Source organism: Ovis aries, chromosome 19 (genome assembly GCF_016772045.2).
Source record: "Ovis aries strain OAR_USU_Benz2616 breed Rambouillet chromosome 19, ARS-UI_Ramb_v3.0, whole genome shotgun sequence".
Taxonomy (NCBI): Eukaryota; Metazoa; Chordata; class Mammalia; order Artiodactyla; family Bovidae; genus Ovis; species Ovis aries.
The window spans coordinates 16,800,234-16,812,293 of record NC_056072.1 but is presented as its reverse complement, the minus strand read 5'-3'; the positions used below and the strand labels follow the sequence as shown (position 1 = coordinate 16,812,293).

Below are 12,060 nucleotides of genomic sequence, written 5' to 3'. Positions count from 1 at the left end.
CCTGTGGCAACAGCGCAATTAGGACCCTGTCTTCCTGCCTCTGGGTCCTGGGTTCCTCCCCCTGACGCCACACTTCAGCATAAGCCAAGCAGAGATGAGAAGCCCACTTTCTCGTGCCTTTAGTGCTCCTGTCCCACAGTGAGGCCCAAGGAGAATGTGGGAAGGGACCCGGAGTCCCAGAGTCATATGGGAAGTGAAAATGACCCAGGATTGCCCAGAATCCTCCTCCTCAGGGACTCCCAGAGTGAGTAAGAGCTCCCTTACTCACCCATTAGGCCACCACCCTCTCCAGGGGCCCCTCCCAGCCAGGTGTCCGCAGAGAAGGAGGAGGAGGAGGAGAAGAGGAGGAGGGACTGAGCCACCACTCCAATCCAGGGCTGCTGGCTCCCAAGTCTGTTCGGTGGGAGGGACCGGGGGGGCGGGAACAGACGGCTGCCTGCCGGGAGCCAAAACGAAAGCACTCTGACCGGGACTGGCCTGGAGTCAGGACTCCCGGGAGAGGAGAGCGCGAGCGGGCCAGCGCCGGGACCCCAAGGCTGAGGAACGATTCCAGCCTCTCCTACCTCGAGGCCCGCGGCTGAGTGGGAGAAGAGGTGTGGTGTCTGCCCCCCCTCGGGGGGGGGGGCGCAGGACAGGGCCTCAGGCCTGGGTGCTGCCTGGCACCTGGAAGATGCCTGTGCCCTGGTTCCTTCTGTCCTTGGCTCTGGGCCGGAACCCCGTGGTCCTCTCTCTTGAGAGGGTTGTGGGGCCTCAGGACACGGCCCGCTGCTCTCCGGTGAGTCTGGGGCCCTGGGCGGGCTGAGGAAGACTCCGGGTTCGGTCTGGGGCTGTTGAGGCCCTAGCCTGGCTCCTGTCACTGCCATCCCTGTCAGAACCGCCCTGGCTGGTCTGTCGGGTGCTGATGGGGTAGGAGAAGAATGGGGAGGGGGCAAGAGCTAGATCTGAGTTCTTCTGGGAGGGACTCAAAAAAGGGAGAAAGAGTCGGCGGCGGAGGCAATGTTAGATTCAGAAGCATAAACTCTGACTTGTCTTTACCTCTCTCCCAGGGCCTGTCCTGTCACCTCTGGGGTGAGTAGCTCTACTTTTAGAGAGGAAAGATCTTTCTGGGTTGGCAGCAGGGAAGAGGGTGGGAGCTGTTCAGCCTAGGGAGAGCCCAAAGCTCCTTGGCCCTCCGGGGGTATCAGGTGCAACCAGACTCTGGGTCTGAGAGGCTTCAGCACCTACCCCGCCCTTCACACACAGATGGTGACGTGCTCTGCCTGCCTGGGAGCCTCGTGTCCGCCCCAGGCCCCGTGCTGGTGCCCACACGCTTGCAGACAGAGCTGGTGCTGAGGTGCCATGAGGAGACTGACTGTGACCTCTGTGTGCGTGTGGCCGTCCACTTGGCCGTGCACGGTGAGCCTGTCATCCTGTGACTGGGCATTGGGTGCACGTGAGTGTGTCTGATGTGGACACGAGGACAGGGCGGGGGGAGTCTGTCAGGTAGCCTGAGCATCCTCAGATTCTCCTGGAAGACACTGGCCAGTGCACACCCCCCAAGTCAGCCTGGTCTCACCGCCCACCCCCCAGGCCCCAGGCCTGGCCTCTGCTTCCAAGCACCGAGCTTCCTGGAAGGAAGCCAAACCCAGAGCCGAGGCTGGAGCTGTGCCTTGCTCTCGGGCCCTTCCAGGGTACTGGGAAGATCCTGAAGATGAAGAGAAGTTTAGAAGAGCAGCTGACCCAGAGCTTGAGGAGCCTAGGAATGGTGAGGAGAAGCTGGCCAACCCAGCTGTCCCTGCCCAGAGCCTTGCCCTCCCTCCTGGGGCTGACCACCTCCCCGCCCTGTTGTTCACAGCCTCTCTCCAGGCCCACATCGTGCTCTCCTTCCAGGCCTACCCTACTGCCCACTGCGTCCTGCTGGAGGTGCAAGTGCCCGCTGCCCTCGTGCAGCCTGGTCAGTCTGTGGTATGCAAAATAATAAAAACGCTAACCACTTCCTAAAGATGAGATTCATGAAGTACTTTCATGTGCATTATCTCAAGTCCTGATCTTGGCAGGGCTGTGGGCAAGTCGTTTCAGTCCTTCATGCTTCAGTTTGCTTGTCTGTAAAGTGGGAATAAGAGTAGTCCCACCTCGGGAATTCCCTGGCAGTCCACTGGTTGGGACTTCCAGCTTTCACTGCTGAGGTCTGATCTCTGGTCAGGGATCTAAGATCCCACAAGCCATGAGATGTGTCTACCCCACCAAAAAAAAAAAAAAAAAAAAAGAATAGTCCTATCTCATATGGCTGTTGTGAGAATTAAATGAGTTGATATATGTAAAATACCTGGTATAATGCCCAGCTCGGAAGAGTCTCAGAAAGTTTAATTTTTCTTTTGTAATCCCTTAACTGAGTGGGTGGCTGTAGTCCCTTAACTGGCCCTGCTGCCACTCCTCCTGAAGGTGTGTATCTTAGCACTAGAGTCCTTGAGGACATGATGGAATTTGGGGCCATACAGTATAGTCATTGGTTGGGAACAGGGCAGAGGGCAAGTGGAGAGGGGTCCATGGAGAGGATTCTGAGCCTTATACCACCAGCCTTCTGCCACCCTCTCCTCACAGGGCTCTATAGTATTTGACTGCTTTGAGGCTGCCCTGGGGGCTGAGGTGCAAATCTGGTCCTACACTCAGCCCAGGTACCAGAAGGAACTCAATCTCACGCAGCAGCTCCCTGGTAAGTGACCCCAGAGCCTGAGGGGCCCCAAGTCTGGCCCCTTGTCTCTCTCCCCACTGGCCACTGCCCCTCTGCACTTGCCCCCTTCCTTGTCCCAACTTCACTCAGGCACTCTCACCCCCAGCCTCCCCAGGTGACATTGCTCCCCAGTGGGCACTGAAGTAGATATGGGTGATATTGAGGGGACAGGGAGTCTTCCCAGGGGTTGGTTTGCTCCCCTCTTTTCTTTGGCCCCTAACCCCACTGGAGGCTTTTCTGTGATCTCTCCCCAGACTGCAGGGGTCTGGAAGTCCAGGACAACATTCAGAGCTGCTGGGGTAGGAGCTAGGTCCACCAGGCTGGGAGGAGGGAGGGGCTTGTTCTGGAGTGGGAGGGACCCTGGGAGTCAACTTCAGGTCTGGCTGCCACACCCCACAGGCTCACAGAGCTCATTCATTCATTTATCACACATGATCTACAGTAGCTCCTACTCAGTGCCAGGCATTCAAAGGTGAATTCTCACTCCTTAGAACAAATATTTGTTCATACCAGAGACATCCAGAGGCCCAAAGCATGGTCAGGATTATGATGTAACCCCCACCCCGCCCAAATATATCAACATAAAAATAGCTTTAAACCATAAAATAAGGGCTAAGGATCTCAAGGTTCTGATGATGTTTTTCACATGGACTATTTGGACTTTTGTTTTGTTCCTTTAAAAAAAATACTTTATTATGGTGTACCATACATACAGAAAACTGTAAAGTACACTAATTTTAATTCTAGTTCAATTAATTTTTACATATGTGTACCCTTGTGTAACTACCAGCACATCAAGACAGAAACACTGTGGGGCTTCTGAACTCTTAAGTTATTTCAGCTTCATTTTCTGCTTAGTTTCTAAGCTTGATGCCTCTTTGGTAATTCATTTAAGACTGCTCAGCACCAGGGCTTTGATATGCAGATACACATCACTGATTTCATGTCTTTATTCATTCAGTAGACCTTGATTCACTTAGTCATCAGATATTTATTGACTAATTATTCTGCCCAAGGAATATCCCTAGGCACTGGAGATAAACCAATTTTAAAAAAAAGCCCTGCCCTCACAGAGCTGACATTCTAGCTGGGAGTCAGGGTCATAGTAGACGTGACAGAGGACACTTCCAAGTGTGAAATATACAGTAAGTTAGATGGTAATTAATGCTACAGAGAAAATTCAGGGAAGAGGGATATGGAGGTTGGGAGTGGCAGTGGTCAGTCAGCAAAAGACCTGAAAGAGGCGAGGGAGGAGCCATATGCGTATCTGAGGGGAGAGGGTTCCATATGGAGGGAAGAGCCAGTGCGAAGGGCCTGGGGCAGCAGTGTGTCTGGTATGTTTAAGTGTTAGTAAGAAGGACAGTGTGTCTTAATTAAGGACATGAGTACTAGGAAATGAGATTAGAGGGGTCGCAGCAGCCGGACGAGAGGGACTTGCAGGCATTGTAAGGACCTCGACTTTTACTGTGGGAGTGAGGTGGTGGGGGCAGGCATCAGAAGGTTCTGAGCAGAGGAGAATGCTTTATTTTAGTGGCTACAGGGTACTTTCTGGCTGCAGAGGGAGAAGCAAGGAGAAGAGCCATCTCCAGACCCCCTACTGGGATCTACACAGGTTCCATCCTGGGGTGCGGCCAAAGTTTGGGTTGCGATGGAGACAGGCTTTGCCCTCCAGGGCCCCCCTAGTCTAAGGGGTTTGAAGGAAACTCCAAAGGGCAGTGGTTGGGTATGACCCAGGCTTGGGTGTGTGGAAGCAGTGAGGGAAGACTGTCTGTCTCCGTATCCCCCTGCAGCCCTGCCCTGGCTCAACGTGTCTGCAGATGGCGAGGACGTGCGCCTGGTGCTGGACGTCTCTGAGGAGCAGCGCTTTGGCCTCTCCCTGTACTGGAACCAGGACCAGGGCCCTATAAAACCCTGGTGGCACAGTAACCTGGTGAGGCCTCCCCCTCCCCAAGTCCATTCCCATGCTAAAGTTACGAGTGCCTTATCACAGGGGACCCTTGAAAAGGACACAGCCACCCACGGTCAAAGCAAGGATCATCGGTGGGGAAATAGCTGCCTGCCGAGTGTCCTTAACTTTGGCCTGCAGCCTTCCTCCTACTCATCTTATCCAGCTTCTCCCCTTCTACTTGTCCCACAGACTGGGCCACAGACCATTACCTTGAACCACACAGACCTGGTCCCCTGCCTCTGTATTCAGGTAGGGGCAGAATCCGGCTGGGGGCCCAGGGAAGGGAATCAGGGAATTGGTGAGAGGGTTAGTCTTCACCTGCCTGGTGGAATCTATGGCTCCTAGGGGGGCTGGCCCCCCTTGACCTTTGCTGTCCTGTGTCTTCTGCTTGTGTATGCCCTGAACACTCTTTCTGCCCGTTGAAGACTTCTGCCACTCCTCTAGTTCCCTCTCTGGGCTTCCCTGGAGAGCAGAGCCTGTGTTATGAACTCGGAGTCATTTGAATCCTGATTCTTGCCATTTCCTAGCTCTGTGACCTTGAGCAATTCACTTCACCTCTCTGAGCTTGTTTCCTATAAATAAAATGAGAATAACAGTACCAGCCTAAGAGGGCTGTTACAAGGAAGTGTGTTACTTCCAGCTTATATATGCTATAATAATACATTCTCCCTCTGTACATTAATTGGTCATCAGGTCCCATGTTTTACCTCTGATATTAACATCTCTCATTCTCACTACCTGAAATGCCCTCACTTCTTTTTCATACACCCTAATCCTTCCAGTTCAAATGTTACCTCTTTCCCAAAGCTTTTGTTCAAACTCCTGGCCTCTCCTATCTCCAAATCTTCTTGTATTTCTCTCTTTTCTGTTCATTATTTATCATTGCTTTTGTTATTTGGGCACCTGTCTCTTCTTGCACAAGACAAATCCTCAATAAATGGAGTGCTTGATTTATTAATTTGTATACATTTTATTCTTACTACAACTGTGAATCTGTAATTTCCCTGAAGGCAAGGAAATAATAATCTATTCAAAGTTAGTAATTTCCCTGGAGCTTTGCATAATGCTGGCATGTAGTGGGTGCTAATCAAGTTTGTTAAGTTAATGAGTGAATGAATGCGTGAAACTCTACTGCTTAGCACAGTGTTAGGACATAAAACAGACACTCATGAAATGTTTGCTGTGACATAAATGTTCTGATTGCCAAGCACAATGCCTGCTACATAGTAGGTGCTCTTAAAGGTTTACTAAATAAATTATTCTATTTCTCCTGTGCTTAGAACAAGGCTAAGCCACGAACGGGTACACTTAAAAAGTCTATTGGAAGAATAAATGGAGAATAAATGGATGTGTCCTTCACACTTAGCACAGTGCCTGGCAAGTAGTGTGTTCTCACAAAGTGATTGTGGATTTAATTGTCAAATGTCCCTATGCCTACCATAGTGCTAAGACACGTAGTACGTACTCATTAAAAATTTGTCGAGTGAAGATGTTGCCAGATGTTGGCATGGGGATTGCTGAAAGAATAAATGTGTGCAATTTTCGGGCTTTGCAGAGAACAAGAAGACCATATATTTGTAAAATACGTCCTCCCTCTATATTCAGTATCCTAGAGGGATTAGTTCCAGGACTTCTGTGGATACCAAAGTCTGTGATCCTCAAGTCCTTTATATGATATAAAATGGTGCAGTATTTACATACAACTTACTCTCATACTCCCATATACTTTAAATCATTTCCAGATTGTTCATAATACCGAATACAACCTAAATGCTATGTAAACAATTTCGTGTAGACAAATTCAAGTTTTGCTTTTTGCAACTTTCTGGAATTTTCTCCCCAAATATTTCTAATCTGAGGATGAGGGAAAGTGGATAAGGAGGGCCAAGGAGGGCTGACTGTTTGGGGCTGAATGAATGCATCCTCAGGGCTTTAAGCAGAAGGTTGGCTGGGTTGAACTGACCTGCGGAGCTCTCTTTCCTTTCTAGGTGTGGCCTCTGGAGCCCGACTCTGTCAGGACCAGCATTTGCCCCTTTAGGGAGGGTGAGTGAACAGGTCCTGCCAGGGCGGGAGCAGTGCGGGAGGGACCTGCTGGTGAGCAGTGCAGTGACCTGTCCTCTGCCTGCAGACCCCCGCGCACACCGAAACCTCTGGCGCGCTGCCCGGTTGCAGCTGCTTCCCTCGCGGGGCTGGCGGCTAGACGCGCCGTGCTCGCTGCCCGCTGAGGCCACTCTGTGCTGGCAGGCACTGGATGGGGGCCCCTGCCTGCCGCTGGTCCCGCCGCTGCCCCGAGAAAACGTTACAGTGAATGTAAGTGAAGCGGCAGGAGGTTCCTGGGGTTGGGGAAGGAATGGGAGCCCAGGAGCCCACTTTCATGACCTCATGCATTACCCTCTTTCCACAGAAGGTTCTTGAGTTCCCCTTGCGGAAAGGCCACCCCAACGTCTGTGTCCAGGCAAGAAGGGGGCTCCAGAGAGCTGAGCTGGGGACAGGACCTGCACGGACCCCTAGTCTTCTGGATCCACTTTATCCTTGGGTCCCTGGAACAAAGTGGTTACTGACTCCCTCTTTAGGAGTTCCACTGTTTACCTTAGCAGTGCATGGCATGCGAGCCTGGGCACTTCACCTGTCTGAATGTCAGTCTCCTCATGTATTTAATTGGGATGATAACAGTAACTACTTCATAGATGAAGATTAAATAAGTGCTTCACCTTGGTGACTGGCACAAACTAAATGTTCAGCAAACCTTAGCTGCTTTGATACTTGTTATAATTATCCCATTTCCCTACCTGGAGAAATGGGTTGCTTTACAACTTCAAAGGGTGGTTATAAAAATACTAATTCAAGATTTATTGAGCGCCTACTATACACCAAGCACTGTTTTAGGCTCTTGGGATAGCTGTGTCAGTGAATAAAACCAATAAATATTCCCACCTTTAGAGAGCTTATGTTCTAATGGAAAAAGACAGACAGTAGACATAATGAGTAAATTACACAGTCTGTTATAATTGTGTATAATTGCTATAGAAAAAGATGGGGAAGGATAAAGGAGGGTTGTAGTTGCAGTTTCAAGAGGGGCAGTCAGATAAGTCTTCTTTGAAAAGGTGGTTAGACGAGAAGGGAGTATATAAAGTGCTATCAGAAATGAAAAGAGTAGGGACTTCCTGGCAGTCCAGTGGTTCAGACTTTGCCTTCCAGTGGAGGGGGTGCAAGTTTGATCCCTGGCTGGGGAGCTAAGATTCCACATGCCTTACAGCTGAAAAACCAAAACATGAAACAGAAGCGATACTGTAACATTCAATAAAAACTTTTAAAATAGTCCACCTCAAAAACAAATTTTATTTTTTTAAAGAAATGAAAAGAGCTAATTTAGGCTGGGCTTCCCAGGTGGCTCAGTGGTAAAGAATCCACCTGCCAATGCAGGAGACATAGGTTTGATCTCTGGATTAGGAAGATGCCCTGGAGAAGGAAATAAACCCACTCCACTATTTTTGCCTGGGAAATCCTACGGGTAGAGGAGCCTGGTGGGCTACAATCTATGGGATCACAAAAAAGTTCAGACACAGCTTAGAGATTAAACAGGGAAGCAATTTAGGGCCGTTAGACCTGTTAGCACAGATAACCTCACAAGGCTGAGGCTGAGAAAGATGGAGTGATTCCTCATTAACCAGCTTTGAACGTAGATCTGCCTAAGTTCAGGTCCAGAGTCCAGACTGCCTCCACCCCTAACCCGACAGGCCTCCCCTTTGTCTCTCTTTCCTTCTCTTCTGATTTTTCTGGCCTCAGCTTCTCTTTTCCTCATGTCTCTAACTCTGGCCTCTTCTGAGCAGGTGAGCACCTGGGAGAAGCTACAGATGCAAGAGTGCTTGTGGGCTGGTGAGTGGGACCTCGGGGGAGGCTGGGGCAAGGCCACTGCAATGGGGTGAGCCCAGGAAGTGCCAGCCCGTGGGGTGAAGGTCAGGCATGGAGCAGGGTTGGGTTGGGTCTAACTCAGAGTGGGCTCTCACCCTTTCCAGACTCCCTGGGGCCCCTCAAGGATGACATGCTGCTGGTGGAGACACGAGGCCCCCAGGATAATGGTTCCCTCTGTGCCTTGGAACCCAGTGGCTGCACCCCACTGCTCAGCAGGGCATCCACGGTGAGGGATGGTGGGCCCTCCTCCATGTCCCTTTCTAGTTCCATCTCACACCTGACCTCAAATTTTCACTCTCTTCACATTCCGCTCCTCCAAGCCAAGCCCTGTGCTGGTCTCTGGGATGTGGGGGTGACTTAGACTTAGACCTTGTTCTCAGTGGCCTCTCAGAAGTCTCCCAGTCCCCCTCCCCAACTATTCTGCCCACCTGTAGCCTGGTGGTCTCCTAGGTGTGTTGCCTCTAGGTGACAGCCCCCACTCCTTGGCTTGGCAGAGGGCAGCTCGCCTTGGAGAGCAGTTACTACAAGACGTGCAGTCGGGCCAGTGTCTACAGGTAAGTAGGTGGCAGGAGGGCCCTTCCCAGTGCCAAAAGGCAACAGGCTTCAAACCCTGTCTTAAACTTTTTCTACCTCTTCCTGTGCCCAGCAGGAAAGAGTGAAAACCCTTCTGGGTCAGGGTCCTCCTCACTGTCCTCCAGCAGCCATCCATCCATGTGCTTGTTTTCTGTCCAGCCCAGGGGAAGCTAAGGGTTGAGCCACTGTCCCCAAGTTGCTCGCTGCTGGGTAAGAAACCAGCAAACAGATAACCACTGGGTTAAGACAGTCAATAACCAATGTGTTAAGCTTTGGGTTCCAGGGGACATTCAAGTAAGTGTCTCTTCCTGTGGGCCAGTTCTGGCACCAGGAGGAAGGCACAGTCCAGAAAAATGGCACAGCATGAGCAAAGCAGAGCAGCTTGTGGCAACCTGCTGTGTGTAGGGGGAAATATGCATGGTCACGGCTGCAGATTTGGGACTGGAACTTGGTAGGTGTGGAACACCAAGCTGGGGCCCTGGATTTGCTTTTGTTTGTATCTTACAGCTGTGGGACAGTGACCTGGGAGCACTCTGGGCCTGCCCCATGGACAAGTGTGAGTATTACAAGAACTGCCCTTATCTGTACCGGGAGCTGGAATCTTGACAGGGACCATTCCCAGGGAAGCACACACAATGGCCTTGTCCTTTCCTGGCTAAGATCAACCAGAGGGTAATTCCTTCATTAATTCACAAGCTAATCTGGTGATCCCAGCATCTCCAGAGACACAATCCTTGTCCTCATGCCAGTGTCCAAAGCCCTGAATGCTTATAGAGGGGAGCTGATCTAGGTCAGGCAAGTTCAGGGGAAAGGTTGGAAGTGAACTCTGAAGGCTGAGCTAGATGAAGGGGGTAGGTAAAGATGCATTTTTGTGAAGACCCTGGGTGATTTTTTGAGGAACTCCAAGGTGGCCAGTGTGAATGTGTTTTGAGAGGTAGACCTCTGTAATGAGATGACCTGAGGGCCATTGTAGGGCCTTGGGAACCAATGTAACCAATTTGGATTTTATATTAAGAATAGCAGGAACTTCCTGAAAGGCTATAATCAAATTTGCATTTAAAAAGATCTCGGGCTGCCATGTGGTAGTGAAAGTGAAAGTGAAAGTCAGTCAGTTGTGTCAGACTCTTTGGGACCCCATGGACTGTATAGTCTATGGAATTCTCCAGCCAGAATACTGGAGTGGGTAGCCTTTCCCTTCTCCAGGGGATCTTCCCAATCCAGGGATCAAACCCAGGTTTCTGCACTGCAGGTGGATTCTTTACCAGCTGAACCACAAGGGAAGCCCAAGAAGACTGGAGTGGGTAGCCTATCTCTTCTCCAGGGGCTCTTCCCAACCCAGGAATTAACTGGAGTCTCCTGCATTGCAGGTGGATTCTTTACCAACTGAGCTATGTGGTAATGAGTTAGAGGCAAAAAAGAAAGAGGTCAGGGACACCAGATAGAAGGCTGCTGCAGTCATCCAAGAGAGTGAGGTCAAGAGTCCAGCAACCCTAGCCTTGGAGTGGGGGCAAGAATCTTAGCTGACATCTGAGCACTTATGTCCATCCAGCATTGTGTTCAGTGCTTTACGTGGATCAATACATATAGTCCTCACAAGAATCCTGTGAAGTAGATACCACTGTTATCTCAGTTTTACAGAGGTGAAAACTGAAGCAGAAGGTGAAATCACTTATCCAAGGTCACCCAAGTAGATTGATCTGTGTTCATATCCTGTACTCTGACCCTATGAGCTCTGACTTTGGGCAACTCTCTTCATTTCTCTGAGCCTCAGTTTTTCTCCTTCATGAAGTGGGGGTCTCTTAACAAGCCCATCTTCTCCCTTCATTCTCCTAGATATCCACCAGCGCTGGGCCCTGGTCTGGCTGGCCTGCTTACTCTTGGCCGCTGTGCTTTTCCTTCTCCTTCTTCTCAAAATGAACCCTGTGAAAGGTGAGCGCTTCCTAGCTCCCCATTCCCCAGGGGCAGGACTGGAAGTTGGCCAGGAGAAAGCGGGGACCGGGCTGACTGGCTGCCTCCGCTCCTCTCCCCTCGCAGGGTGGCTGAGGCTCTTGAAGGAGAACATCCGAGCGGGGGGTGAGTGTGAGCAAGAGCGGGGCGGGGGGCCGCCCCCAGCGGGCCGGGCCTCGGGCCAGCTCACGTCTCCCTCCCGCTCTGTTCTCTCCCACAGCGGCCTCCCGGAGCCGCGCGGCTCTGCTCCTCTACTCCGCCGACGACGCGAGCTTCGAGCGCCTGGTGGGTGCCCTGGCCTCGGCGCTGTGCCAGCTGCCGCTGCGCGTGGCCGTGGACCTGTGGAGCCGCCGCGATCTGAGCGCGCAGGGAGCGCTAGCCTGGTTCCACGCGCAGCGGCGCCAGACCCTGCAGGAGGGCGGCGTGGTGGTCCTGCTCTTTTCGCCCGGGGCCGTGGCGCTGTGCCGCGAGTGGCTGCAGGATGCCACTTCGGCGCCCAGGGCGCACGGCCCGCACGATGCCTTCGCCGCCTCGCTCAGCTGCGTGCTGCCAGACTTCTTGCAGGGCCGCGCGCCCGGCCGCTACGTCGGGGCCTACTTTGACAAACTGCTGCCCGCGGACGCCGTGCCCGCCCTGTTCCGCAGCGTGCCAGTCTTCTCTTTGCCCTCACAGCTGCCCGACTTTCTGGGGATTTTGCAGGGGCCCACCGCCCCCCGCTCCCGACGGCTCGCGGAGAGAGCGGAGCAAGTGTCCCGGGCCCTGCAGCCCGCCCTGGATAGCTGTTTCCGGCCCCCGGGGGCCCTGGGGACAGGATGCGGGATGGGGCCTGAGGCAGGAGTCAGAACTTGAATAAAGTAGGACGCTATTTTTCTACCCGTGTCTCCAGTGTGTCTCCTCAGCTACTGTCCGCCGAACTACCACCAGCCTCCGGTATCCCCGCGCCCCTTTAACTCCCGGACAGGTGCAGCCC

The 12,060-nt window shown here is 52.2% G+C and overlaps 1 protein-coding gene across 18 annotated transcripts; it reads left to right on the top strand.

Moving 5' to 3' along the window:
* Window positions 1-456: 456 nt before the first annotated feature.
* IL17RC (interleukin 17 receptor C) lies at window positions 457-11,963 on the top strand. Of its 18 annotated transcripts, none has more exons than XM_042236573.1 (19): window positions 457-593; window positions 1,047-1,068; window positions 1,243-1,395; window positions 1,670-1,744; window positions 1,835-1,933; window positions 2,581-2,692; window positions 2,965-3,009; window positions 4,501-4,640; window positions 4,848-4,907; window positions 6,647-6,701; window positions 6,787-6,968; window positions 7,063-7,113; window positions 8,489-8,534; window positions 8,675-8,796; window positions 9,065-9,124; window positions 9,651-9,699; window positions 10,977-11,072; window positions 11,178-11,216; window positions 11,311-11,963. In XM_042236573.1, the coding sequence occupies exons 3-19, from the start codon at window positions 1,339-1,341 to the stop codon at window positions 11,937-11,939; spliced, it is 1,917 nt and encodes a 638-aa protein (XP_042092507.1). In that variant the 5' UTR covers window positions 457-593; window positions 1,047-1,068; window positions 1,243-1,338; the 3' UTR covers window positions 11,940-11,963. The 18 variants fall into 18 exon arrangements, with proteins under 18 accessions (XP_042092507.1, XP_014957786.2, XP_027813890.1 ...); XM_015102300.3 differs by having other exon boundaries at window positions 457-775; window positions 1,835-1,944; XM_027958089.2 differs by lacking the exon at window positions 2,965-3,009 and having other exon boundaries at window positions 457-775; window positions 1,835-1,944.
* Window positions 11,964-12,060: the final 97 nt, after the last annotated feature.